The sequence below is a fragment of the Microcebus murinus genome, chromosome 2 (assembly GCF_040939455.1).
Source record: "Microcebus murinus isolate Inina chromosome 2, M.murinus_Inina_mat1.0, whole genome shotgun sequence".
In the NCBI taxonomy this organism is placed as follows: domain Eukaryota; kingdom Metazoa; phylum Chordata; class Mammalia; order Primates; family Cheirogaleidae; genus Microcebus; species Microcebus murinus.
Genome location: NC_134105.1, coordinates 112,668,495 through 112,694,525, shown reverse-complemented (window position 1 = coordinate 112,694,525; position 26,031 = coordinate 112,668,495). Strand labels below are relative to the sequence as shown.

The 26,031-nt window shown below is 45.7% G+C and overlaps 1 protein-coding gene across 1 annotated transcript in view; it reads left to right on the top strand.

The window, feature by feature from the left end:
* The first annotated feature begins 8,900 nt into the window (after positions 1 to 8,900).
* LOC142876315 (LIM homeobox transcription factor 1-alpha-like) overlaps positions 8,901 to 26,031 on the top strand; it is a 39,290-nt gene continuing 22,159 nt past the window's right edge. The window contains exons 1-2 of the mRNA XM_076010432.1: positions 8,901 to 8,955; positions 12,499 to 12,828. Of these exons, the coding sequence (XP_075866547.1) occupies positions 8,901 to 8,955; positions 12,499 to 12,828 (385 nt within the window). The remainder of the gene's footprint in view (positions 8,956 to 12,498; positions 12,829 to 26,031) is intronic.

Sequence of the window (26,031 nt, the reverse complement as noted above, 5' to 3'; positions counted from 1 at the left end):
CATGCCTGTAGTCCCAGCTACTCGGGAGGCTGAGGCAGTAGGGTCTCTTGAGCCCAAGGGATTGAGGTTGCTGTGAGCTAGGCTGACACCAGGGCACTAACTCTTGCCTGAGCAACAGAGTGAGACTCTGTCTCAATAAATAAATAAGTAAATAAATAAATAAGGCCGGGCACGGTGGCTCACACCTGTAATCCTAGCACTCTGGGAGGCCGAGGCAGGCTGATCGCTCGAGGTCAGGAGTTTGAGACCAGCCTGAGCAAGAGTGAGACCCTGTCTCTACTGGAAAAATAGAAAGAAATTAATTGACCAAATATATATACAAAAAATTAGCCAGGCATGGTGGCACATGCCTGTAGTCCCAGCTACTAGGGAGGCTGAAGCAATAGGGTCTCTTGAGCCCAAGAGATTGAGGTTGCTGTGAGCTAGGCTGACACCAGGGCACTAACTCTTACCTGGGCAACAAAGTGAGACTCTGTCTCAAAAAAATAAATAAATAAAAAGAAAGATCCAGTTGAAATGTGAAAAATGCAGGAGAATACCCACACCTTTGGCAACATGCCCAAAAAATGCTGTCTTGGTTTTCAACCACTTATTGCTGCGAATCTACATTCTCCTACCTAACCCAAATCAAGATGCCCTTAAGGTCACAAGTGACAGATACCCATCTAGAGGATCAGCTGGAACTGCAGACCTCCATGCTGCAACCAAATATTCAAATACTTTACAGCAAAAAAGCAGACACAGAGAAATCATTAAAAGGTTAGTTAACTTTAAAATCAACAAATAGTTTTTAGTTTTCGAAATTATTAAGTATATAGTGGTTAGATCTTTACAAAATAATGTACATCCTTAAGTATATCTAATGAATGTGGCCTTGTTTGATTACAGCTAAATTAATGCATCCTTCCAACATGAGATGGTTCCCCACCCCTGCTCTATGGAGTTCTTGAGACACCTGAGGTCTAACTCAAAGGAAGGCAACACAGTCTCATGGGAAAGAGGCTGCACTGGAGATCCAGGGCTCTGGGATTCTGTACCAGTCTCCACCGCTGGTGGATTTGGGGAGTGTGATAAAGTGTCACTCTACTGTGATGCCAATCTTTTCCTCTGGATGATAAAGATGATAGCATCTGATAATAGAATTCGATCTCCCTTCTTGTTTACTTCAAAGCTGAGATGTTGTACAAGAATGCACATGTCTTGAGATCCTTGAACTAAAGGCATCCTGGAAATTCAAATAATCTGGAGATATTTTCCACCCCTCGCTTAGAAAGGGAAAGTCCCCCAGCAGCTCCCTGTGGCTTTTATGCCATGGCGGGAGATATTTTTTCTCAGATTATATGTAGATGTTTCTCTCTTCTTGTTTGTCTCCCCTAGAAGACAGGGTGTCCTTTGAGAGCAGGTGTTATGTGTGGTGAGGAGGAGGAAGACAGCAGTCGTCATCACTGTTTTGAACATTGTCACGTGCCAGGCAGTGCACCAGATGATTTAGGAATATAACCATTGCTCTGCAAAATAATACATCTAGTTCCTGATATGGTTCCTAATATAGGAGATCTTGAATGTGACAATATAGCCTTTTTTTTTTTCTTTTTTGTTTGGACGTATAGCACAATGGTAATCAAGAGTGAAAAGCGATGGTGACCAAGGCAGATAGGATCTGTAGAGAGCTCAGTGTTGCCCCCGCTGGGATCCCAGAATCTTTCCCATCAAAGCACCATCAATAATGTCCTTGTCCTTCCTATTATGACACCCACACTCACAGAGCCCGGGAAACATACATTCTTTGTAAGAGTATACATTGTATTGGCCACGTGCCATCCAGCCAAGCCAAAAAATTATGGAACAATAGGAATCCGTGCCCAGAATATCAGCTAAAAATACCTCATTCCTCCTGCTCTGTTGTTTGCGGGGTATGTTTAAGAGCGTCCCAGGAGGCTAATGAGGATGAAGGGAAAGTAAAACTGACATTTTCAAAGGAAACCAAACCTTTAACTCTCTAAAAAGAAAACATATATTTTCCGTATGTCTGCTTTATGTTTCTTGCTGTTTTCGCATGTGTGCGTAACAATATGGAAAGTCTATAATATAAGTCATGCCGCCGTGGCTTGAGTTATTCAGATCCACACTTTCACCGCCGTCTTTTGCTCTGGGGCTTGACTCACAGGCAGCTTTTCAGGTTCAGCAATGAAGAAGAGCAGGAGGGAAAAGAAAGCTTCCAAGTGGGAGAGACTCACTGTCCCCCACGCTGTGCACTCATTCATCTGGACAGATGTCATCCATCCACTCGGTCAGGGCACTGCTTAGGGGCCTGGAGGGATTTATTTCCATCACTAGTTGGGCCTCTTTTTGTCTCTTGATCATTGACTGGGCCCCAGGCTCTGGCTGGCCCTCACAATTATCTCAGCTTTCTTTATGGTCTGGGGTAGGTCACTGCTCCTTCCTGGCCCTTGGTTTCTTTCTATTTGTAAGATGATAGAAGAGGTTGGCTGATCTCTCGGGTGCGGGGGAAGACAGCTAGGGGAGCAAGGCAAGAACGTCTCAGTGCAGGTCCCCACGGTGGTCGGCAGCCTCAGAAAGAGGCAGTCACCTGAGGACTGAAATGACACGGAGAAAGGGTCTGGTCCAAATATTTGCCAGATAATGTCAGCATTAACCAAATAGCAACTGCTGGCTCTGGTCGGCTGCGCACGGAGCTGGTGACTTCCTGAACATATGCTGGGTGTTAGGCAATGAATGTGGTGTTGGTCAACACTGGGTGGCTAATGTCAATATTGACCTTGGGTTAGGGTAGACCATAGCCATGGTTGCCGGAGTGAGGTAGACCTTCAGTTTCCTCTCAAGTGTTTGGCCTTTTATATTTGTTTGTTGGTCTCTTCTCTAGTAACATATGAAAGGCTTGTTGAAGCTTAATTTAATTTGTTATGATGATGAAGAACAGAGCCTCGAGACCCATATGAAGTTCTATTTTTGGCTCAGTCAGCTGTCTCGAAATAAATCACCTTACGCAAATATTTACACGGGCAGATATGTTAAATTGATTTCAATAAAGGGAGTTAATAGCTACTACTCATTGTGAGCAGCTAATAAGTGGCAGATACTTCAAATACATTATCTTATTTAATGTCTAAAATATCTCCTAACGTAGTCATGACCTCAGTTGTGGAGGCGAAAAAGCTGAGACTCCAAGAGAGTCTGTAACTTGCTCACGTGCTTAAAGGTGGAGCCAAGATTTGAATCCAGGTTTTGTCAGACTTCAAAAGCCAAGCTCTTCCCAGAGCGTCCTGCCGACCTCTGGCTAACAGATGCTTTGTGGGAACAAGAAAAGTGCTTAGTCTACCATTTCAAGGTAGAAGAAGCCATTGCCAGCAACGTTTGTGATGGGTGTGTGTTACCCCGCTCTTGTTGGTGGGGCCAGCGGCTCACAGAGCCTCCGGGACGTGCAGACACCACACTTAGCGGCTCTCTCTCCCACTCGTCCATCCCATTGTATGGTCCTGCGCACGGCTCCCCAGGAGCCTCGGGGAGACAGAGACCCTGATTGGCTCTGCCAGCCACTCATTGTTTCCCATTTTCTCACCGCAGCAGAGTCTTGAGACTGTCTCCTATAGATGATCCTGCCACTTCTATTGTCCCTGCAGACTTTCCCACCGCCCCGGGACCACGTGCTCAGTTGCTCATTGTGGTGGTGTTGGCTCAGCCTCAAGGACAGAGACCTTGAGCCAGCTGACAAGGTTGCTTGTGTCACTACTTCTAAGGCCACAAGCCATGCTTTTGGTTCCCAATACTTTTGAATACTCTTCTCTCATCATCTCTCCTTCAGTTTAGCCACATGGTCTCCCAGACTCCCAGCAGCAGATTTTCCGGCAGACAGTTCTGGCGCATGGCCAATCCCTGTCTCTGCCTGGATGACCTCAGTTACCAAGTCAACATGGCACCGAATGAATGCTGCTATGCTGCCCCCTGGTGGACAGGGTGGAAACTGAGCGGCGCCCGGATTCCTGCCTTGTTATAGAGCTGCCCAAGACCCTCACCCACTTTCTAAACCAAAGGGCTCATATACCCTTTGATCAAAACTAGTTGCAGTGAGGGGTACCTGTGGGAAGGCAGCATGATCTGTAGTAGCCCACTGTTGAAGGTTAAAGGTGGCTCGGATTTCTTATTTTAGTGGGGCAAAAACAGTACCTAACAATTGGCTTAAATTGGAATCAGGATTTTCCACGTGTTTGTTTTGTCCTCCATCCTTCTACTTGTTTATCTGTGGGGTGGAGCCTTAGAGAAGCTCTTCTTGAGGTCTGCAGGACTCTGGGTCGAGACTGATGTAGATCTTGGTCTTTCCAAACCCACCCTTGGTTCAGGAACTGTCTGGATGGGGCTGTCCTTGTCTTCCTGCTCAGTCCTCATGGGTCTCACAGCCCTGGCCCTGGGAGAGCCCTGAGTGTGCACGAGGCTGCCACAGTCTGCAGTGTTCCTGTGTGTGGGCACTCGTGTCATTAGCCTGGAGAGTGGGTGGGGGATGGCAAAGCAGCTGGTGTCTGGTGGAAGATGGAGGAAGTCCTGGAAATTCATGGGTGAAAAGCTCAGGCATATCAATGCTAAGAAAATGAAGCCTCGGTTCACTGCTTGGTTTTTACTTTGATACACAGAGCAAGAAGCCATTTCATCCAACCATGCCAGAACTTTCAGTACAGTGTATTAATCAGGGTTCTCCAGAGGAACAGAACCAATAGGATGTATATAGATGCAGATAGAGATCTATGAGAGGGGATTTTTTTAATTGTAATTGGCCCATGCCAGTTGGATTATGGAGGCTGAGAAGTCCCACGATAATGCTGTCTGTGAGCTGGAGAACCAGGAAAGCTAATGATGTAACTCTGTCCCAGGCTGGAGGCCTGAGAACTTGGAGTTCTGATGTCCAAAGACAGGAGAAGAAGGACATACCAGCTCCAGAAAAGAGGACAAATTCTTCTTTCCTCTGCCTTCTTTTTGTCCCACCCGGGGCCCTCCACTGATTGGCTGGTGCCTGCCCATACTGGGTGAGGGTGGATCTTCCTTCCTCAGTCCCCTGGTTCAAATGCCACTCTCTTCCAGAAACATCCTCACATACATACCCAGAAGTAATGCTTTACCAGCTTTCTAGGTATCTTTTAACTTGGTCAAGTTGACACCTAAAATTAACCATCACCAGTGGGGTAAATCCAGATAAGTTCTGTGCAGACAGGCTGCACACAAACCCTGCCCTGAGCCCATCACTGTAGGTGGGAACTCAGACCTGGCAGGTCAGGTCTGGCTTCCAAACCCAGGCGAGCACCACCCGAAAGTTGGTCTCTGACATTCTTGCATTGCTCATGGCCTCGATCCTGAACTCCTTGCCCCAGTCCTTCTCTTCCCATGCCCATTTCTCTGATCCTTATTCTCTTAGCTGCTGACTTTATCATTCCTCATCTTTCCTCTCTTATTCCACATTCAGATCTTTCTGTCTACCGTCATCACCAACATTGGAATAGTTACCATTTTGTTGAGGATTTGCCATGTGCCAAGCACTATGCTAAGCAGTCTTAATACATTAGTGCAGTTCATTCTCACTGGGACTCTATGAAGTAGGGCCTTTTATTATTCCCATTTTATAGATGAGTAAACTAAGACTTCCACATCACGACCAAAGTCACATAGCTAGTAAGTGGGAGAGAGTAGGGGCTTGAACCTAAGTTTATTAGATTTCATCATATTGCCTCCTTGTGCTACAATTTTTATAACTCAGCCTCTTTCTGGGTGGGCTTCCTTTGTTCTTTCTGGAGCCAACCCCATTTCCCATTGCTTATGCCTTGAAAACAGTGACCTACCATGTTACCCAGTGAATGGGGTTTCAGCCAAGAATTGTCTTGTTTCCCAATTGTTTCAGAGTCAGAGTAGAGTCTTGGATGGTGGCGTTGGCTCAAAGAAGGTGCCCACACACTATTTGTTCCTAACCCACATTCATAGGATGATAAGGCATCACGAACCAAGCTGAGCTGAAAGACAGTGAGTCTCTTTGAGTTCGTAAGATAGTTCTGTTTACTCCTCCCCCCCAAGGTTAGTGAGATAATGGAACACAGAAATTCCTGGCACTGAGTGGGGTATTCCATAAAGATTAATTCTCATTTTCCTGTCCTCCACAAGCTTCTTTTTTTCCAATGTATTTATTCATTTTCTTTTTTTTTTAAATTTCAGAATCTTATGGGGGTACAAACATTTTGGTTACATATAATGCCTTTGCCTCACCCAAGCCAGAGCAACTAGCGTGCCCATCCCCCATACAGTGTGCTCCACACCCATTAGTTGTGAGTGCACCCACCTGCCCGGCACCCGTGAATATTACTTCCATGTGAGCACCTAAGTGCTCATCAGTTAGTACCAATTTGATGGTGAGTACACATGGTGCTTGCTTTTCCATTCTCACGATACTTCACTTCAAAGACAGGCTCTAGCTCCACGCAGGATAATATAAGAGGTGGTAGTTCACCATCTCCACAAGCTTCTTTTCCTTTGCAGGAATACAATTTTGAGAGCTGAAATATATCCTAACTATGAGGCGCCCGGCATTCAGGATGGTGGATTGATTTTCCCAAGATCACACAACAGGCACCCAAATCCGGGTGTCCATATGGTGTCTTGACACGTCACCATCTTGCTACTGTAATTCCTGCAGTACCGGGGTGGGCTGTTGCTTTCTGAAGTCCTGTGCCTGTTTGTTGATTGCCTTAGACTTGTTCCCTGGTAGTTTCTCAGGCGTCAAGCCTTCATATCTGCGTTTGAAACATTCATGTCTCCTTGGTTACAGAGGAGGCTTCCCAACCCCTGTAACAAAAGCATGAAATGTAAAAATGGGAGTGAATTAAGAAATTATTCAGCCTGGTGGGTTTTAAACATGCCTTAGGAGCAAAATGCTATCTTCCAACAGTATCTTTTGGCCTTAGCTGTTTTATATTTATAGGTATTTGCATGATATGCTTCTGGAAAAGATTTTGTCCAAGAATTACCATAGCGAGGCATTGTCATGCCAAAACGCTATCTGGGGGCCTGGATTTAGGTGCGGGCAGGGTGGGTTTCTCTGGTTGAAAGTGTGGGAGACCTAGGGAATAGAGACATACTGCCTCCCCCGCCTCTAAATTCGTGACAGCACTGATCTAGGGTAGAACTTTTCCATTAGGTAAGGGAATATAAGAAAACTGAGGCCTGGGCAAAGGTGGTGGCTTTTGTGAGATCCCTTGGAAAAGTCAGAACCCTTGAACCCAGATCTTCCCACTCCAAGTCCCAGGCTCTTTCCTTGAATCAGGTCACTTTTCCTTTTCCTCTTTGCACAGGGCAGGGTGGCCAAGGTTGGTCACAAGAAGTATTGCGCCGCTCAGGAGGTCTTGGCCCCTGGTGGGGCGTGGGTGCAGAGCTCGGTGTGAGTGGGGTACTCTGCCCAGAGCACCTGCAGCACATGGAGTGCTGAGCCTCCTGCGTCATCTCCCGGGTAGGCGTGCACGCTGGAGGTGAAGCCATGCCCTTGTCAAAGCTGGGAGGAGTCAGTGCACTGGTTCATGTGCTAAAGAGGAAGTGTTCTCTTAGGCTGGGGCTCACAAAACCCTTAAGCACCAACCACATCTGGGGCAAAAAAGAAAAATCCACAAGGTTTAAAAGACAAAAGCAGGGCAAATAAAAACAGCTAAAGACTGTGCTACACGTTATAGGTCACAAAGCACTCCACATATGTGTTCTTGTTCAATCCTCACTAATCCAGGGGTCCAGGCATCATCATTGCCTTTTACATCCAGGCAAACGGGGGCTGCAGGAGAGGAAGTGATGTGCTCCAGGTCACACCACTCGGAAGTGCCAGAGCCTGCGAACCCAGGCTCTCTCACCAAGACTGAAAGCTGTGCGTCCTGTAGCTTGTGGCTGTACAGGAAAAGATGTCAGCAAGGCGTGGAATGGCACTTCAGCCAGCCTCTACTTCCCTGCCTGGCAGAGTGAGTGGAAAGGGAGCAGGAGAAGGGGTGGGGGAGGGGGAGAGGAAAGGAAGAGAAAGGAGAAGACAAAAGATTCTGTGACCCCCTAGCCTAAGCCAAGTGGATGGGGCTCTCCTTTGTGCCATTCCCAGCTGTGTCTCTCTGCATACCCAAAACACACCCCACTCTGGTCATTCGTTTGGAGCCTGCAGCTTGCTGGAGAATGTGAGCCCCCTAAGGACAGGGGCAGCTGTATTTGTCATGGCATCCCCAGCGCCTGTCCCTTCAGAGAGCCATCAGTAGAGGACAGAGGGCTCTGAGTGCTGACTCTCTGGGGCAGGCACCACCCTGGATGCTTTCCCAGGAGGCAGATACCACCATTCCCATTTTGTAGGTGAGAGAATGAGATGCAAAGAGGAGGTAAGGAATCATTCGAAGAGCTTTGGGGTGGGGGAGGAGAATTAACAGCAGGGAGGAAAGTTGAGTGTGCTTATGAGTGCCCAGACGGGCACTTCCAGAGCACGGCCGGGCTGCCGGGCTCTGAACCCAGAGTGAGGTCTCGTTAGCATGCAGAGGGGAAGAGCCATGGGGGGATGCCATCCAGAGCATTAGGAAGAGACAGGCTGTGTTTTAATTATGACCTAGACTTTTGAGCAAATCCTTTTCTCTGCTTGTCTGAGCCTTAGAGAAAACAACTTGCGGGAGGTGTACAGTCGGCAGCTGGGTCCACAGTGGTGCCCGCACAGCTGTGCACACATCTGGCACGCAGGTGGTGGGCAGCATGCGCCTTTTCCCCTTGAATTGCTCTGGGGTGAGTGAAGGTAGCAAGAGTCAAGGTAGTTCGGTGAGGTTCAGAGGGAGAAGGCGGATGGAGAGAGTGGAGGGAAACAGGACCGGCCCGCTCTTTCTTGTCCCCGATCTCCAGTGACCATGGCCATTCCAGACCACTCCCGCCACTTCTTCCAGCCACCCCCGAGTCAACATGGTGGGCTTTCTTTATCAAGCTCATCCCAGCCCTCCCTTCTCCAACTCGGGGGAAATTTGTGGAGTGGGGGGATGAAATTAAGAAGGGGAGAAAAAGAGGAGGAGATTAACAGGGTGGAAGTTAGACAAGCACAGATGCTACCACCTGCTGCTGCAGATTCTCAAGTGCTTGTTGACTCCCTGGACTCGTTTGCCTTGAGTCTGTTTAACAGTTCATTCCGGGGGAAGGGGAGGAGAAGGAGGGCCTGGAGACAAAGGGCCTTTGACCAGCTCCTGGAAAAGCACTGATTAGTTTGCTCAGGTTGGCAAACAGTGGCTGGGGACTTGGGGCCCAAGGATGAACCGGGTGGATTTGCTGCCGAGTGCACAGCGTCCACCATCGGGGGAGGGAGTGTAGACAAATATTCAAGGGGCTGGCGTGTCCAGAGGTTCAGACGCAGAGAGAGGAAACCATACTGGCAGCCAGAGGAAGGGGCAGGGCAGGGGAAGGGCTGGAGTTCTGGCTGGTGGGCTCTAGCATACCCAATTTCTCCCTGAAGCTGAGAGGCACATCAGGGTAGATATTTCTAGGTGGTCCCGAAGGCCAAGGGCAGGCAGGGTTGGGGTAGTGCCTCATGTTGGTGTGTGTTGAAAGGGAGACAGCCTTTGCACTTCCAGTCTGCAGAATGGCCTCTGTGGGGAGGCTGTTCCCTTGGGGATCCGTGGGAGGTGGCTTCGGCCTCTGCCTCCTGCCTTCGCTTCCTCCACTCCGAGGAGTTTGAACGGCTCCCTCTTTCTTGTGCGGTCTGTGTGTGGTGGGAGCTCCCCCTTGGCTTCCTCTTTTCTCCACCCTCAAAACTCCTCCCTCCTTCTAGGAAGCTTCCAAGATAAACGCCCAGTGCACATGTATTAATTAATTTAGAGTCACAAACCAGTACACTTTTAGAGTTGGGAGGTAATTAAATATTATAATTACTTATATATATGCTATAGCTTTATGTCATTCTATTTCGTATTCATGGGACATTGCTTTGTACCGTTATTATTGATAAATATGTTCTGTTTCCTAAAGGTAAATCCCTAAGGGGAGATCTTTGTTTGTTTGTTCGTTTGTTTGTTAGTTTACTGTCTCTTCTACAAGCATGGGAGCTCCGTGAGGTCAGGGGTGTGTTGTGTATCCTCCTGAGCCTGCAACGATGCCCGACTCACAACAGACACACAACATACACTTGTTTATGTACAAGAATGCTGTTTTCCTGCTTCTTCCTATTAAGGCACAAAGTGTGTGGTGTATTGCAGGGTACACAGTGGACACTTCTGAACAAAGAAAGAATGAATGAAAAGAATAAATGATTGCATGAATGCCTGTTTGAGCGTTTGAGATGGGATTGGCCACCGTTAGGCCATTATGGTAGTTGGCCTGTCTATGGGAAAACGCTTTTCAGTGGTTCACATTTTCTTAGCTGCTGCCAAGGTGAGCTCATTCGTCGAGCAAGCTGGCGTTGGCTCCCTGGGTCTCCTCCGCGCCCGCTCCCGCCTGTCTTTGTGAAGAGCCGAGTGGGCGCGTAGCTTTATCTCTTCGCTCCGGCCCTTCTACCTCTCCTTGCCGTTCTCTCCCTTATACCATCTGACTTGCCCACGTCTATTGGCTCCTTTGGTATGTGGGGACACACGGAGAGAGTGTTTGTGAGAACCTTCCCCTCCCCTCCCCCCATTGTGCTACTGCTTTAAAAAAAGAAAACAACTCTGTATTTTGGAAATAGTAAAATGTGTGCTATGGCGAATGAATCTCAGAGATATTTTTAGGGTATATTATCTCTGTGCTTACGCCAAAGTTTTGACAAATGCAATTATGGTATTATCAAGCAATTTTTAAAAAAGGAAAAAAGAAACAGAGAGATCTGCTTTAAATTTGGGGTCTTTCATAGGCTACCCAGAACTGTTATTTAACTGGAGTGACAAGGAAGGGAAGGGACAGCTTTACCTATTATGTGTTGGCTGCTATGCTAGGCTCTTTACGCATGTTATTTCAGAAAAAAGGGAGAACAAATGAGATCCGTGGGTCCAATCAAATTAACTTTTATTGAGTACCCACCATGTGCAAGAGGTTGGGGAGTACATAAATATTCCATAGCCCTTATTCTTGAAATACGAGCTGTTGACGAGATAAGCCATAGACTTGGAAAAAGTTAAATAATAGGGCAAGATTAAGATAATATTGTGAGCCAGCAAGAGGAAGCAAAGACTGTAGGACTTTTGGAGCTAGCAGAGATGGTCTGGCCTAACATCTTTGACAACAGCCAGAGAAAAGGAGGTGCGAAGGGGAGGGAGAGCCAGGTGGAGGTTTTGCACACAGGTATCTGCAGAGCCGGCAGCAGAAGCCGGGCCTCCAGATCCCACTGCTGTTTGTATTAAAGTCCTGAGACATCTCCAGATAACGGCTGAATGGCCAGCACAGAGGGTTCGTGGTACAGGAGTTGAAGGGAGGGACAGTCACTTCAGGCTGGAGTAGGGCAGATCAGGGCAGGATTTAGGGGCGAAGGTGGGAGCTGAAGGGTGGCTTGGATTCAGTGGATTAAACAGAGTAGGAAGGGCTTTCCAGGAGGGTGGAATGGTATAAACAGGCCCAGAGGTAGGGGATCAGCAACGTTGAATACAAGAGACTGAGCATCTTGTCATCACCTGCCACCCCTCCTGTGGCACCTGCCCCCAACCTGGTAGGGTTCACCCCACAACCTCACGTCCACAATTTCAGGCCTGGGCACAGGCTGTTCCTTGGACTGGGAATGCCCCTCCTCTGCCCCTTCATGCCTGCCAGCCTGCCCTCCTTCCTAGCTTTCGTTTGCTCAAGATTTATTAAACACATAATAAAATGCAAACCCCCCTCCTCACTCCCTGCCAGTTAGTTGTTTTCTCCTCTGCACTCCTGTAGTCCTCTCCTTTAATTGTTTGGATATCGTCTGTCTCTTCCATTAGCCCGAACTCATTTCTGGAAGGGATTTTCTTTTATTCACCTTCACATCACTAGCACTTACTGCTTTTGGCTTTGAATATGAAATAGACACTCTCTAAGTGTTTTCTAAGTGAAAATAAATGAAATAAGAGTTAAGTACCGAGAGATGGGCTGAACACATTGAATATCAGGCTGGGAATTTGGGATGCAATTTATCTCTCAAAAACTGGATGACACATCTAGGAGCTAAACTGCATCTGGGGAGCTCGTTAAACATTTACATTCTGGGGCATACCCTTCACATGCTGCTCGGAGTGGGCCTGGACATTTTTGCTATAGTTGTAGTTGTTGGTTTAAATAATCAGCTCCCTCTGGGATTCTGGACAGCCTGGCGCCAGTCTGGAGACCCACCCTTGGGGACACTGTGTCATGGACCACACTGAATGAGACCCTGGGCATTATTAGCTCAGGCATCCTTCCTCCAGCGTCTTTAGCCCTTCTTTCCTTAAGCCTTTGAAAGAGTGACTCAACAGGATGCTTTAGTTCAGCCTCCTCAGGGAAATAAGTAACCTGGATTCAGAGTCTACTCCATCCTGAGCATCCTCATCCCAGTTCTTGAAGTTCCTTTTGCTGTGGACTTCGGGGGAGACCGAGGCCCAAGCCAGCCCTTCCTCACGGTGCGTGTCCTCCCTCTCTCCCCTGCCGCCAGGCTGTTTGCTGTCAAATGTGGGGGCTGCTTCGAAGCCATCGCACCCAATGAGTTTGTGATGCGGGCCCAGAAGAGCGTCTACCACCTGAGCTGCTTCTGCTGCTGTGTCTGCGAGCGGCAACTTCAGAAGGGCGACGAGTTTGTCCTGAAGGAGGGGCAGCTGCTCTGCAAAGGGGACTACGAGAAGGAGCGGGAGCTGCTCAGCCTGGTGAGCCCGGCAGCCTCAGACTCAGGTGAGTGCCAGCCAGGTGGTAGGCAGGGCCGGGACGGGGTGGGTAGAGTGGGGTGGGGTGGCCATCTGCGTTGCTTCCTGCCTAGAAGACCAGCCACTAGGGCAGCCTAGCTCCATGGCAAGGCAGTTCTGTGTATTACAGGAACTTTCTTTCTTTTTTTTTTTTTTTTTGAGACAGAGTCTCACTTTGTTGCCCAGGCTAGAGCAAGTGCCGTGGCATCAGCCTAGCTCACAGCAACCTCAATCTCCTGGGCTCAAGCAATCCTCCTGCCTCAGCCTCCCAAGTAGCTGGGACTACAGGCATGAGCCACCATGCCTGGCTAATTTTTTCTATATATATTAGTTGGCCAATTAATTTCTTTCTATTTATAGTAGAGACGGGGTCTCGCTCTTGCTCAGGCTGGTTTCGAACTCTTGACCTCGAGCAATCCTCCCGCCTTGGCCTCCCAGAGTGCTAGGATTACAGGTGTGAGCCACCGCACCCGGCCTACAGGAACATTCTTTATAAACTCAGAGTCATCTCTTATCAGTCAGCTACTACCATGACAATGGTGTGTAACAAATTACCCCACAACTCCGTGGTATACAGCCATAAACATCTCACGCACGCACAAGTCTCTGAGTTAACTGGAGTGACCTTGCAGCAGGCTGAAGGCTTCCAGGTAGCTGCTGTCTGCTGATCTCAGCTGAGCTGAGCTTCAGGCTGTAGACCAGCTTTAGGTCTGCTCTGTGCGACTGATTCTGAGGTCCAGGTTTGCGGGGAAGCAGCTACAGGGCATGATTTCCTGGCAGTGCTAAAAGTGCCACACGAGCACATTGCAAGCCTGTGTGCACAGTGTATCTGCTAGTATCCCATTGGCTAAAGCAAACGTCAGTTTCAAACTCAAAGTCAAGTGGAGAGGAAATACACTCCATGCACCACAAAGCCCTGGCGGGGTATAGACACCTAATCCTTATTAAAGAGAATGATGAATTGGAACCAATGATTCAGTCTACCACAGTCACTGAACTGCCCTAGGCTTTTGTTTCCTCATCTGTCAAGGGGGAAGGATGGAGTCTATCTAAGGCTTGGTGAGTCACAGAAAGAAAGGAAATAGAACTGTGTTCCTTCTCCTCCTCACCCACCTGACGTTTCCCCCAATTGCCTTGAGGGGGGGAGAGGAGAAAGGAGAGGTTCAGAGATTTTTACAGAGCAGGTTTCACAAAATCAAAGAAATTGCCTTAAATGAAAACTGCCTACATTAAACCTAGAGTGCCTTTTTGGGGTATTAGACCCCATTGGGCAACATTTGTCTTTCTCAGAAGAATCTGTGAGATCCATGAGATAACATTCACGTGACCTTACCAGTTCTTGCCATTGCCCATCCTGGTCCATTTCCAGGCCCTGTAACATGCTGACCAGGGTCACCTCTGATCTCTCTCACTCTACACTCCAGCCTTGGGGACACCAGCACCCATCAGTGTCTCTTCCCTCTCTGCCCCCCTCCCTCCCTCTTTATCTTGCTAGCTTATCCCTCAAGCTTCCCTCTAACGCCTACTTCATCAGGAAGACTCTTATTCCCCGATGCTGGGAGAGTTTACCCGTAACTTCCCCTGCTGGGACATTTATCCCTCCTTACTGTGGTTACGTTTGGTTGTTTCTCAGTGTGTTCAGAGTGCTAAACTCCATGCGGGACGGTATGAGTCTTATTTACCATGGCGCCCTCAGGGCTTAGCACAAGCCCGGAACACTGAGGGTGCTCCATAAACTCTTTGCTAAAGAATAAACACACGAGATGAAAGCATCATGGTGTGGTGCCGAAGTACAGAAGCTCTGGAGACAGACAGGTGGGTGCTTTATGCAGGCTGTACCACTTACATCTATGTGACTTTGGGCAAAATTCTGAACCCCTCTAAGCCTCCATTTCTACAACTGCAAAACAGTGATAATCAAGCCTACCTAATAGGGAAATACAAAAGATAATGCATATAAAATCCTGGTGCTCAATAAATGCTGGTGCTTAACACCTGCTGGCTGGTGTTAGCATCTTCATAGTGTTGCATTTCGCTTCCTTTACCTGCCAGTTAGTTGGTTCTTCTTGTCTGACCCTGCTTGCAGCCTTAAGACAGGTGACACTAGGACAATCCCAACTCCTACTGGGCTTGTTGGTCTTAAGTTTTCCTGGATTTATTCTAATTTGAGAGAAACTTCTCCTAGTCAGGAACACTGGTGCTGACATACTGAATACCTTCTTCAGGGGTAGTTGGGCCTGTTCTAATGGCCCCCACTTGGAATCACAAGGCCAGCTCACCCTGTCATTTCCCCCAGGTGTCTTGCTGTGCCCACCCACTTAGGTCTCCTCCCCAGAATATTGCAAAATTTTCAAATTCCCAATGGGCTTAGGTGCTATAGTCATCAGTATATCAGCATGACCACAGAAAGACGTGCACACTCCGGGGAACCTGCCATTCTTTCTCACATGGACATAAATGCCGTGCTGTAGCTTTTCTTGGTACATAATTGTGTGTGGGGCTTGATCATTAAGTTATCCAATTGGCCTCTGTGCTAAAAGTTTACAGATTTTCCTTGACTGCAACATTAACGTGTGGCATTAGTGTATTGTCCCCGTCCTCCCACCCCTGCAATAAAACAAAAAAACAAAAGCAATAAGAGAAATCTGGATCTGAGCAGCATTAATAGATTAATAGAATTATAATGTTCAGAATGAAGGAACTGCAACAGGTTCACTTTTCTGGCCGCATTTTCAGCAATATGTCCAGTTCTGGGAATTTCTCTTTGAGGCTGATATAGACAAATTGGAGCTTTCCAGTTGATTCATTCATGTATTCAGTAGGTGTATCTTGAATGCTCACTTTACACCAGGCACAGTCTCACCACATGAATGATAAGAACGGTGTGGGAGTACGGGGGTCTCAAAAGCATGTCCAAGGAAGGAGTTGTCCAGGCTAGAAAAGTAAAGACTAAATAAGGACATAATTGTTGCCTTCAAATGGTTGCATCAGACTGATTTTTTTCTTAAGTTCAGAGAGCAGGATTAAAATTCATTAATTTAATTATTCAATGCAATCATTGAGTACCTTCACTATAGATAGAAAGGCGTGCAGGGAAACACTTTTCAGCTCAACACAGAGAATGTTGGAATGTCATTGTAATTATTAGGTCTCACAAAGAGTAAGACTATTCAAGAGATTATTATCCCCCATTTGTTGAAAGTAATAGTAGTGGTGCGAGAGGGGACGGTAGTTCTAGATCTCTGTTATCCCTCTCAACTCTAAAAATCAATAATTATTTTTGTGGTTTTAAATGAAATGACATTCAAGTCTCAACTAGAATCAAATATCTCATTTGGATCGCCGATTTTGTCAATTATATAAATGCTTCCTGTCTTGCATCGTAAAATGTTCTGTGTATCAAAGCTTCCTTCTCTGATGAGAGGACAAACTTCCAGACAGCAGGGTTGCAGCTTTTCATTCCTTTGTTCCCTTAACAAAGCTTAACATGAGGCCAAGAGGAAAGTAAGTGATCAATAAGTACCTAATGAGTTGAATTAAATCTTCAAGGAGTGAAGTCTTCCTCATATTATAGGTTTACAGAAAGCAAACCATATTAGGTTCTGTCCCAGTACAAATACAATTTCCCCTCTGGTTTCTGTCTTGAGCACCATACGTATATATTGTAGATGTTTGATAAATATTTGTTGAGCGAATGATTGACCTATCATCTTTAACGTTTTTATCAATGATTTGGATGAAGACACACAAGGCAGGCTTATTCAATTTGCAGATGACACAAACCTGGCAGGGAACGCTGGTGTGGCAGCTGATACTCTCAAGGTTCAGAAACATTTTGACGAGCTAACAGATCAGCACAAAGTTGGCGAGATGAAATCTAACCATCAGGCTCGAAAATTCAATTGTAATTGCGTGAAATGGGGCCTGTTTTGGTGGAATTCCATGTGGGGTTGTAGTTGATAAGGTCAATAAAGGCTAAGAAGACACATGCTGCATTAATAGAACTATAGTGCCCCTAAAATGTAATTATAGTTCTGTTATTTATTTATATTTTTTGCATTAGTCAGAGCACATTTATAATATTTGGGCTAATTTTATTTTATTTTATTTTTTTTGAGACAGAGTCCCACTTTTGTAGCCCAGGCTAGAGTGCCGTGGCGTCAGCCTAGCTCACAGCAACCTCAAACTCCTGGGCTCAAGTAATCCTCCTGCCTCAGCCTCCCAAGTAGCTGGGACTACAGGCGTGTGCCACCATGCCCGGCTAATTTTTTTCTATATATTTTTAGTTGTCCAATTAATTTCTTTCTGTTTTTAGTAGAGACTGGGTCTTGCTCTTGCTCAGGCTGGTTTCCAACTCCTGACCTTGAGCCATCCACCCACCTTGGCCTCCCAGTCTGTTCCTGGCCCTGGGCTAATTTTAAATGATTCATTTTAGGAGGTCACTGAGTACCTAGAGAGTCGTAAGAAGAGTGATTAGCTTGTTAATAATAAATAACTAAAGAAACTCAGCGTATTTAGCTTTGTAAAAACAAGGCTAAGGAATATATGAGAGTCACACTCAAGGTCATAGACTCATGTACTAGGGGACAAGTGACAGGTTTCAGTCCCATATAGGGTGGCACTGTGTCCAACAAGGGTGCAGACTGAACTGCCTTTGTGGGGAGTGAACTTGCTTGTCCCTTCGCATTTTAATCACAGTTGGTAGAAGACCGCTCCGATGACCTCCAGGGCTGCTTAAATCTAGGATTCTAGAATCTACGGTTGGATGCTGCTGACTAATCTGACTTACACAGAAGCACCTGACGTGTTCACAACCACGTGGGACACCAAACTCAGGAGATCTTCGGCTGCTGGAGGCTCTTTTCTGATGTGGCTCAACTTTTTTGTCCTGATCCCTGCTTTGCTAGTGGCCTTGAGACAGCCTCCTAAGCAGATGAATGGAATTTGTAGCCAGAGTCAGTTCTCTTGGGGCCCCGTGGGCAACCTGGATGCCCCAGGTCTCCAGGAGAGACCCCGCAACATTCCCGCCTGCGCTCATCTCCTTCACCCGAGAATCAGGGGCTTGCAATTGGTAGGAACATCGGAGCTCATCCAGTCCAGACTTCCAGCAGATACACCCCCCAGCTTCCGCCCGAGTATCTTCCAGTATGGGGAACTCAAGAGATACAAGGGGGGAAATACCAAAGCGCTTTCCCTTTCTTCTATTCTCCACTCAGCAAGCATTACTGACACTAGATGTGTGTGGGTCTCCCCCCATACTCCAGGCAGTTCCCCAGTGGGCACCAGCTGGGTGTCCTCTAATTCAATTCCATTCTGACACTATCTACCCGGAGATGACATCAGATCCACAGGTGAAGGACTCAATCCTGCAGGACTGGCCCACCTCCCTCTTCAGATGTAAGTAGTAGTGGGTCGTCACCTGTACCTCTGACCTGCTGGCTATCAACCGAGGTTCTTAAAACCCTCTCCTTGGGCTCAATTAATTTGCTAGAGCAACTTACAGGACTCAGGGGAACACTTCACTTATGTTTACGCATGTATTACGGAGCATGTTTTAACGAATAGAAATGAACAGCCAGATGAAGAGATGCATGAGGCAAGGTATGTGGGAAGAGGCTGGAGCTTCCATGTCCTCTCTGGGTGCCCCGCCCTGTAGGAGGGCCAGTCCATGTGTTCAGCTATCTGGAAGCTCCCTGAACCCTGCCCTTGTGGGTTTTCATGGAGGCTTCATTGCATAGGGACTGTTGATTACATCATTGGCCACTGGTGATCAATTTGACCTCCAGCCCCTCTCCCCTCCTCGGAGATTTGGGGCGTGGGGATGAAAGTCCCGGCTCCCTAATCATGCCTTGGTCTTTCTGGTGACATACCAATCATCTCATTAGCATACAAAAGACATTCTTACCACTATGGATTTCCTAAGGGTTTTAGGAGCTTTTTGCCAGGAAGCCAAAATGAAGACCACATACATATTTCACAATATCACAGGAGCTCTTGACCTCAATCCTGAATGTGAATTGTCAGAATTGCTGTATCAAGCTCCAAAGTCTGTCTCCATGTGTACCCTCAGACCTTGGTCTTAGTTCTACTTGGAGGAACTCACAGAAGAAGCCAATCTCCCCTACATGTTGCAGCTCCTCAAGTTGAGGACTGAAATCCTTCCTAAGATCTAAGAGACTTTCTAAGGCTTCTTTTTTTCCTTTCTAGTTCTTCCCCATTCTTCCAACCAGCGCTTGTAAGAGACTTTTTGTTCTGTGAAAATACTACAGTCTCTTTAAGAGATGATACCAGCAAGCAGGGAATACAGTTTTCCATATGTGGTCTGAACTAGCAGTGTCGCTATTACTACTTGTCCTGAATATCTTATTCTATTCATGTAGTCCATGATTTCATTAGCTTTTTTTTTTTTTTTTTTTTTCTGAGACAGAGTCTCGCTTTGTTGCCCAGGCTAGAGTGAGTGCCGTGGTGTCAGCCTAGCTCACAGCAACCTCAATCTCCTGGGCTCAAGCGATCCTCCTGCCTCAGCCTCCCGAGTAGCTGGGACTACAGGCCTGTGCCACCATGCCTGGCTAATTTTTTCCTATATATATTAGTTGGCCAATTAATTTCTTTCTATTTATAGTAGAGACGGGTTCTCGCTTTTGCTCAGGCTGGTTTCAAACTCCTGACCTTGAGCAATCCGCCCTCCTCCGACCTCCTAGAGTGCCCCTGGATGCAGAAGGCACTTACGGTTTCTGTCTGGTCCATGTTGCATTGTTGCATTTCTTAATTATCTACCCTTCTTATCTTCACATTTTCTTTTAAAATCGGAGGTCATCTGAGATTGTCTGGTACCGATAAGGGAAACCCCCATCTATTACTTGGACATCAGTCATTGGATTGCCCCACCAGTCATAGACGAACCACATCAGCATAAGACTAACCTGTTTCCTGGCCCATCAACTAGTCTATTGCCTGGCATCAGCATAACATTAAATCTATTGCCTGGTGCATCACCATAATATTAACCTGTTACCTGACACATCAGCTAACCTACACCTGATACCCCACCCCTCAGACTACCCCAACTTAATAAAAGTGGGAAAAATCGGGTAGATGGGGTTCAGAATTTGGTGGCGAGGCCCCTCTGAGCCCGCAGGCAAATAAACTTTGATTCTCTGACTCTCTGTGTGCCACTCTGTTTGTTCTTGGGACCATCCGCTGTTAACACTTGCTGTAACAGTACAGCAGTTTTAAAAAACTTTTTAAAGTAAAATGTTTTTTAACTTTTGAAATAAAATTTTAGATTTACAGAACAGTTGCAAAATAGTACACAAGTTCCCATATACCTTCATTGAGCTTTCCTTAATGCTAACATTTTATATAACCATGGTACATTTATCAAAACTAAGAAATTAACATTGGCATAGCACTATTACTATAGGCTTTATTCAGTTTCATGAGATTTATCACTAATCTTTATCCATCCCAGGATCTAATCCGGTACACCATGCTGCATTTAGTTTTATGTTATTTTTATGTTAAAAATTGCCTTCCTTTTTTCTTCATTTTTGGGATCACTGAAGAGTGTTTAGTCAGAATTTCATTTTTTGCTCCTCTCCCCAGCAATATCTTTTGCATTTCATTTCCTTTTAGCATCTCTCACCATGGGATCGAACTGTGTTTTTTGCTTGTTTATTGGGGTTTGTTTGTTTACCATTAAAAACTTGTTATTCCTGAAAACCAGTTTGTATTTTAGATTATGCCTACTTCAGTACCTGGCCAAGTTTAAAAATTAAAAAAAAAAAAAAAAAAGGAAAAGAAAAAAATAGATTATGCCCAGGATTTATTCCTTGGCTAAGGCAGAGCTCTTTTAGATGCTCTGCTTTTGTAAAGGGATTTTCCCAGAGGAAGTTTGGGTTGTGAAGTCCCCATCATGAGGGCCTCTTTCTGCAAAGAATGTTTTATTATTTGGATTAAGGCAGCAATGCCATGGCCTCTGTTTATGGGGTGGTCTGAACTGCACCATGAGGCTTATGCTGCTTCTCTCCTTGTGTTCTGCACTCACCTGGCCCTAGCATGGTGCTCGGCATACAATAGGCACTCAGTAAGTGTTTGCTTATTGTGTGAATAAAAGGAACTTTGTCCTGTTCATATTAGCCTCTGAGGTCCTTGGCAAAGAAGCACCAACCTCCAGTATGACTTTTCTTCTCACTGGAGCCCCCCAAAAGACTCTTCACACATACTGGAGTCTGTGAATCCTTCTTTCTTCATCCTTCTAATTTTCTTTGGCATATGAGATGTCACTGCTTTGGAAGATTCAGATGCCTCTCTTGCTGCTCTCACCGTTTAATACATATCTTTCTCCTCTTCTGAGTCACACTCATCATCACTGTATTTAGACACTAGTCTTATTTTTTCCTTCTACAACCTTGGAACTGATTTTTTGGGGAGAGGGGATTCATTATAGAAGTATTCCTTTCAACCTATCTTGCAACTCTTCTTGTTCTCCAATAAATTAGACTAGAGAGGCAGTGGTTACCTTATGAATTCTGGAAAATGCCTGACTGTACTTTGGGATTATCCTCGTCGGTTCATAGTCCTGAATATGACAACACAAGTTATAAAAAAAAAATGTCAGCAGGAGTTATGGGGAAGTCTCATTCTCCATATTGTGGTGGTTAGGAATCTAAAGTTAGACAGGTCTGAGTTTGATTCTTGCCCTACACTCACAAGCAGTGAGACCTTGGGTAAACCCCTTCTCCTCTCCAGGACTCCTTTTCCTAATCAGCAAAAAGGGGGTTACAGTACCTTTTCTGTGGGTTGCTATAAGAATGAAAAGAGGTCATGTAAATCAAGGGTTTGAAACTGGGCTGGTTCCTAGTAAATGACAGTTCTCATTATTATCTCATCATGCAGGGGCTAGTCTACTTCTGGGTAGCTCATGGCTCATAAGCTTATTTCACCAAAGATCCATCATTTCACAAACATCTCCTCTTCTGTCTTTGCTCTTTTGTTTTAGATGCCTCTGGATAGCTGACCCTCTGCTTCTCGGGGTACAGACAGAGGGACTGTCATTTTGGGTGGCTAGAATGCATGAACTGGAGATGAGCTGATTCGCACCAGGGGCCTGTGTGTCTCAGGTGTACTTTCACGTTTCTGAATAGTCTAGTTAGCATTGCATTCTGCACAGTCAATGCAGAAGACCAGGGGGAAACAGTCTTGTGGTTGTTTCCAGGACTTAATAGGAATTTTATGGATTTACCATTCTTTTATAGACCAGGAAACTGAGGCTTAGAGTGGTCATGATTTGAGCTGTTTTGAATGCCCAAGTACCTTCTTATTCCTGAACGTAACATTTCCTGTCATGTAGTTATCCTGGGGGTGGGACTTTCTGTGCCTCTTGGTCTGGAGGTGGTGGTATGTCTCCCATCTTTGAATGAGTTGCTTTTAGAGCAGATTAGACTCCCCTCCTGCGACAAAAGTCTTTGAGTGCAGAAAGGACACTGAACCTGACAGTTACCCGTTAGCGGATGCACAGTACAGCTAAGGCCAAAGTTACGCTTTCTATTCCTGAATAGGCCTGCTAGCACTGCTCTGTCATATGTCATAATCCACCTGTCCTTGCAGGCAGGCACCTTACCAACCTTTTAATTCAACAAATATTTCTTACAGTCACCTCCACGGTGTCAGGCTCTGTGGTAAACACTGTGTTTTAGTTGCAGAAAAAGAAAGGCAGAGGAATTAGTGAATACTCAGCAGCACACCTGAGAAAAACATCTCTAAGCCAACATCCTAATGTCAAGAAAATAGCAGGACAACTTTGTGATATAAAGGGGCTGACAGATGGAAAAAAGGACATAACTTGGAAATCAATCTTGCCATCCTTACCTTTAAGAAGCAAAGAAGTGAGTGACTTGGAAAAAAAAAAAAAAAAACAACCTTGAGTAGGTATTAAAAGTACTCCGATAAGCATTATATTTGTGTTTAAATACATTTATAAATGTATTTAAATCATATTTTATATTTCCCCCTAAAGCAGTGTTTTCAAAAGACTCTCCTCTACATCAGCACTTTTCAGAAAAGTTTAACTGCAGCTCTATAAAAAATACATTTTTTATCATGACCTAGATACACATTTCTGTGTGTGTATGAAATTAATTTCAACACTTAGACTGACTGCTTCCCTATGTGATGATATTTTCTATTGTATTTATTTTTTTAAATTCTAGTCTTAGCCCACTGTATTAATTTCATAAGCTACTGATGGACCATGGCCTGGATTTCGAAAAGAACTGCTTCAAAGCACAATTACAAACCTATACCCAGGTTTTGGAATTGGCATAAAGAACTTAAATTTCAAGCCAATAAATATGTCTTAATCATACGTGCTGTGTCAGATGCTGAGAAGAAGACAAAAGATATCATCTCTTGGCCCAAAGTCTCGGTGTAGTATCTTGCACACAGTAAACATGTAGTAACTTATCTCTTTTTATTGCTGTTATGCTTATTGAAGAGACACAAAGAGCACATGTATTATTTGTATTGTGACTAGCATAAAGGGTCTTCATGGACATTTTCTGATTTATTAGTCTGGCATCTCTGGATGGTTGGCAAGAGGCAGTTGTGATTGCCTGAGCCTTTCGGGTTGTTTTCAAAATCAACAATTTTGCCTCCAACACGAAATCACAGCCATAAAATTGACTACCAGAGTTATCTGTTGCCTTCAGTCTGAGGCCCAGAACTTCTTTTCTGTACTGAACCTTTGCCTTCTAGTGTATTTGTTTTGTCTTCATAATGTAGATGGAAAAATAAAGACACAGGATACTTGAGTCAGGGATAAGCCAGAATAAGAACTTAATTCTACCAATTACCAAGTCAGGACACTTGATACTGAAACAGAGGCACTCAGCCCTCACTATAATTGTGAGTTGGGTAAAGTTTATCTTTGGTGCTTAAAAAATGACAGGCAATATACAGATCCAGAAAATACATTATCTCTTTTCCATTGACTGTAATTTAATTTTGGAAATGTGTTCACACAAACATTTTGATTGAAATGAATAATAAAAAGCATACTTTAAAATGACTGCAGTTGCTTCACAGCATATTTAATCTATCATAGTGTGCTGCCTGTATGCATTCATTTCTCCTGCACAACCTTCGTAAAAAATAAAAATTGGCCCAATGGACAATTGATCATTGTGATTTTTGCATGCCGCTGCTGCTGATAATGATGTTAACAATTATTGAGCCACAAGACAATGTTATGATTATTCCCATTCTACAGATGAGGAAGCTGAACATGGAAAAATTGGTAATTGGCTTAAGGTCCTACAGCTAGTAATTGCAAGGCCAGAATTCAAACCCTGTCTAGCTCCAGAACCTGTATCATGTAAGCATCATGTTGTGTTGCCTAGTTGTTAAAATCTGCATGTGAATGAAAATGGACCTTGCATTTTGTTCTCATGTTTCACTGACAGCTCTTCCTGTCTGGCTATGGCAGTGCTCCAGGTACTCAGTAGGACTTATTACCTGAGAGACCCCAACTGGAGAAACTTTTCATATATAATTAAAGCAATGAAAACAAAGTGATTTGAACTGAGTTTACACTCCCTTTCAAAATCAGTCACAAGTTCACCTTCTGTTCTAACCTCCAGTTCCTCTTTAAACATTAATCACCATCACTATACTTCTCATGGGCACCTCTTAGAAGGCAGTAGGAGGCTTTGAAGGATCCAAAGACAATATGGTGTGTGAATGAGGAAGTCCTTTAAAAGTGCACATAAGGTTCTATTACTGGTTTTTTGGTTTGGTCTGTTTTGTTATTATACAGTTACTCAACAAACTTCTGGTTCTTCTGCTACTGTGGCTTATTTGATGGTAGCAGGAAAAACTGTTGACCTTTTTTGTCCAGATGAGAGGTATCAACTGTGCAAACCATGGCCCTCATTTGTTAAATGAATAAAAGTATGTGACAATGGAATAAATTGGTAAACGTCAGAACTTCTTCTAACAGTCTTCTACAAACTGACCTGCGATGTCCTACCATCTGTTATAATCCCACTGTCAGGTGAAATGAACTCAGGTTTGTTTTTCAAGGGTAGTGCTGACATTTTGTCTCTATCCATCTCAGCCTGGGTGAGAACCATCGCCCCAGAAAGTGAAGCTCAGAGGGATGGAGTTGGGGCGCTTCAATGGGCTGTTTTTTCAGTTGCAGGGCTTTGGTGCTCACCCAAGGAGATTCTGGAGCTAAAACAGAAAGCAGTGGTTTCCTTAGAGGGAGAGGATGTAGTTAGGGTTGTGGGATAAAGCAAACAAAAACTCATGGGGTACGGATAAATTTGAATTTCGGGCAAACAGTGAATCATTTTTGTATGAATGTCTCAGGCAATATAAAAATGATTGTTTATCGGAATTGCATATTCAACTAGGTGCCCCATGTTTGGTCCTGCTGTTCTAGAAACATAGATAATCTAGCAGGGGTAGGGCTGAGAGAACCCACAGGGTGGCGATGGGTGCTGGAGCCTGCAAGCGCGTATGGCTCCATGTCTGATTTATTGATTGACTGCTGGGGGGAAAATGTAATTCTGTGCAAGACACCCGTGTTAGCATTTCCCTTCTGTGCGCGGGCTTGGCCCCGACACGGCGCACGGAGGCTTCCCTCTCCGGGGCCTTAGAGGAAGGGGCGGCGGGAGGGAGTCTCCCGTTGCCTTGGCAACTCCCTCCTGCCGTCTGCTCACAACAGTTTGAATTATACCCCTGCCAGGAGTCACCGGTCCGAGTTTTCTCTTTCCAGCCCTCATCCTCCGTCTCCGCGCTCAGACCGCAGGCAGGGTCGGTGCCAGTCGAGCCCGGGCCGGGCTCCGGGACGCGCGGGCGGCCGGGCGCGCAGTGCGGGGCCCGGAGCCCCGGGGCGCCGCGTTCCCCCGCGCGCGCGCTTTCGGCCAGCTCTTCAAAGGCCTCTTAGAAATGCAAGAGGCCGGCCGCAGAAGCACACACGGACGGCAGTTTTATGAGAAAATGCAGATAAAGAGCCCGGCGGTAGGGCCATATGTTCCCCATAATCTCCAAAGCCGTCACTTCAATTAGAGCCTCCCCTGAGTTCTAATGCCCAGTCCTGAGTAAACAAGCCGCTCTGAAAGAAGAACTCGGTTTCCAATTAAAAGTGTACTAACATTTCTCCTTCCCCTAATTCCCGCGGAGCAAAGCC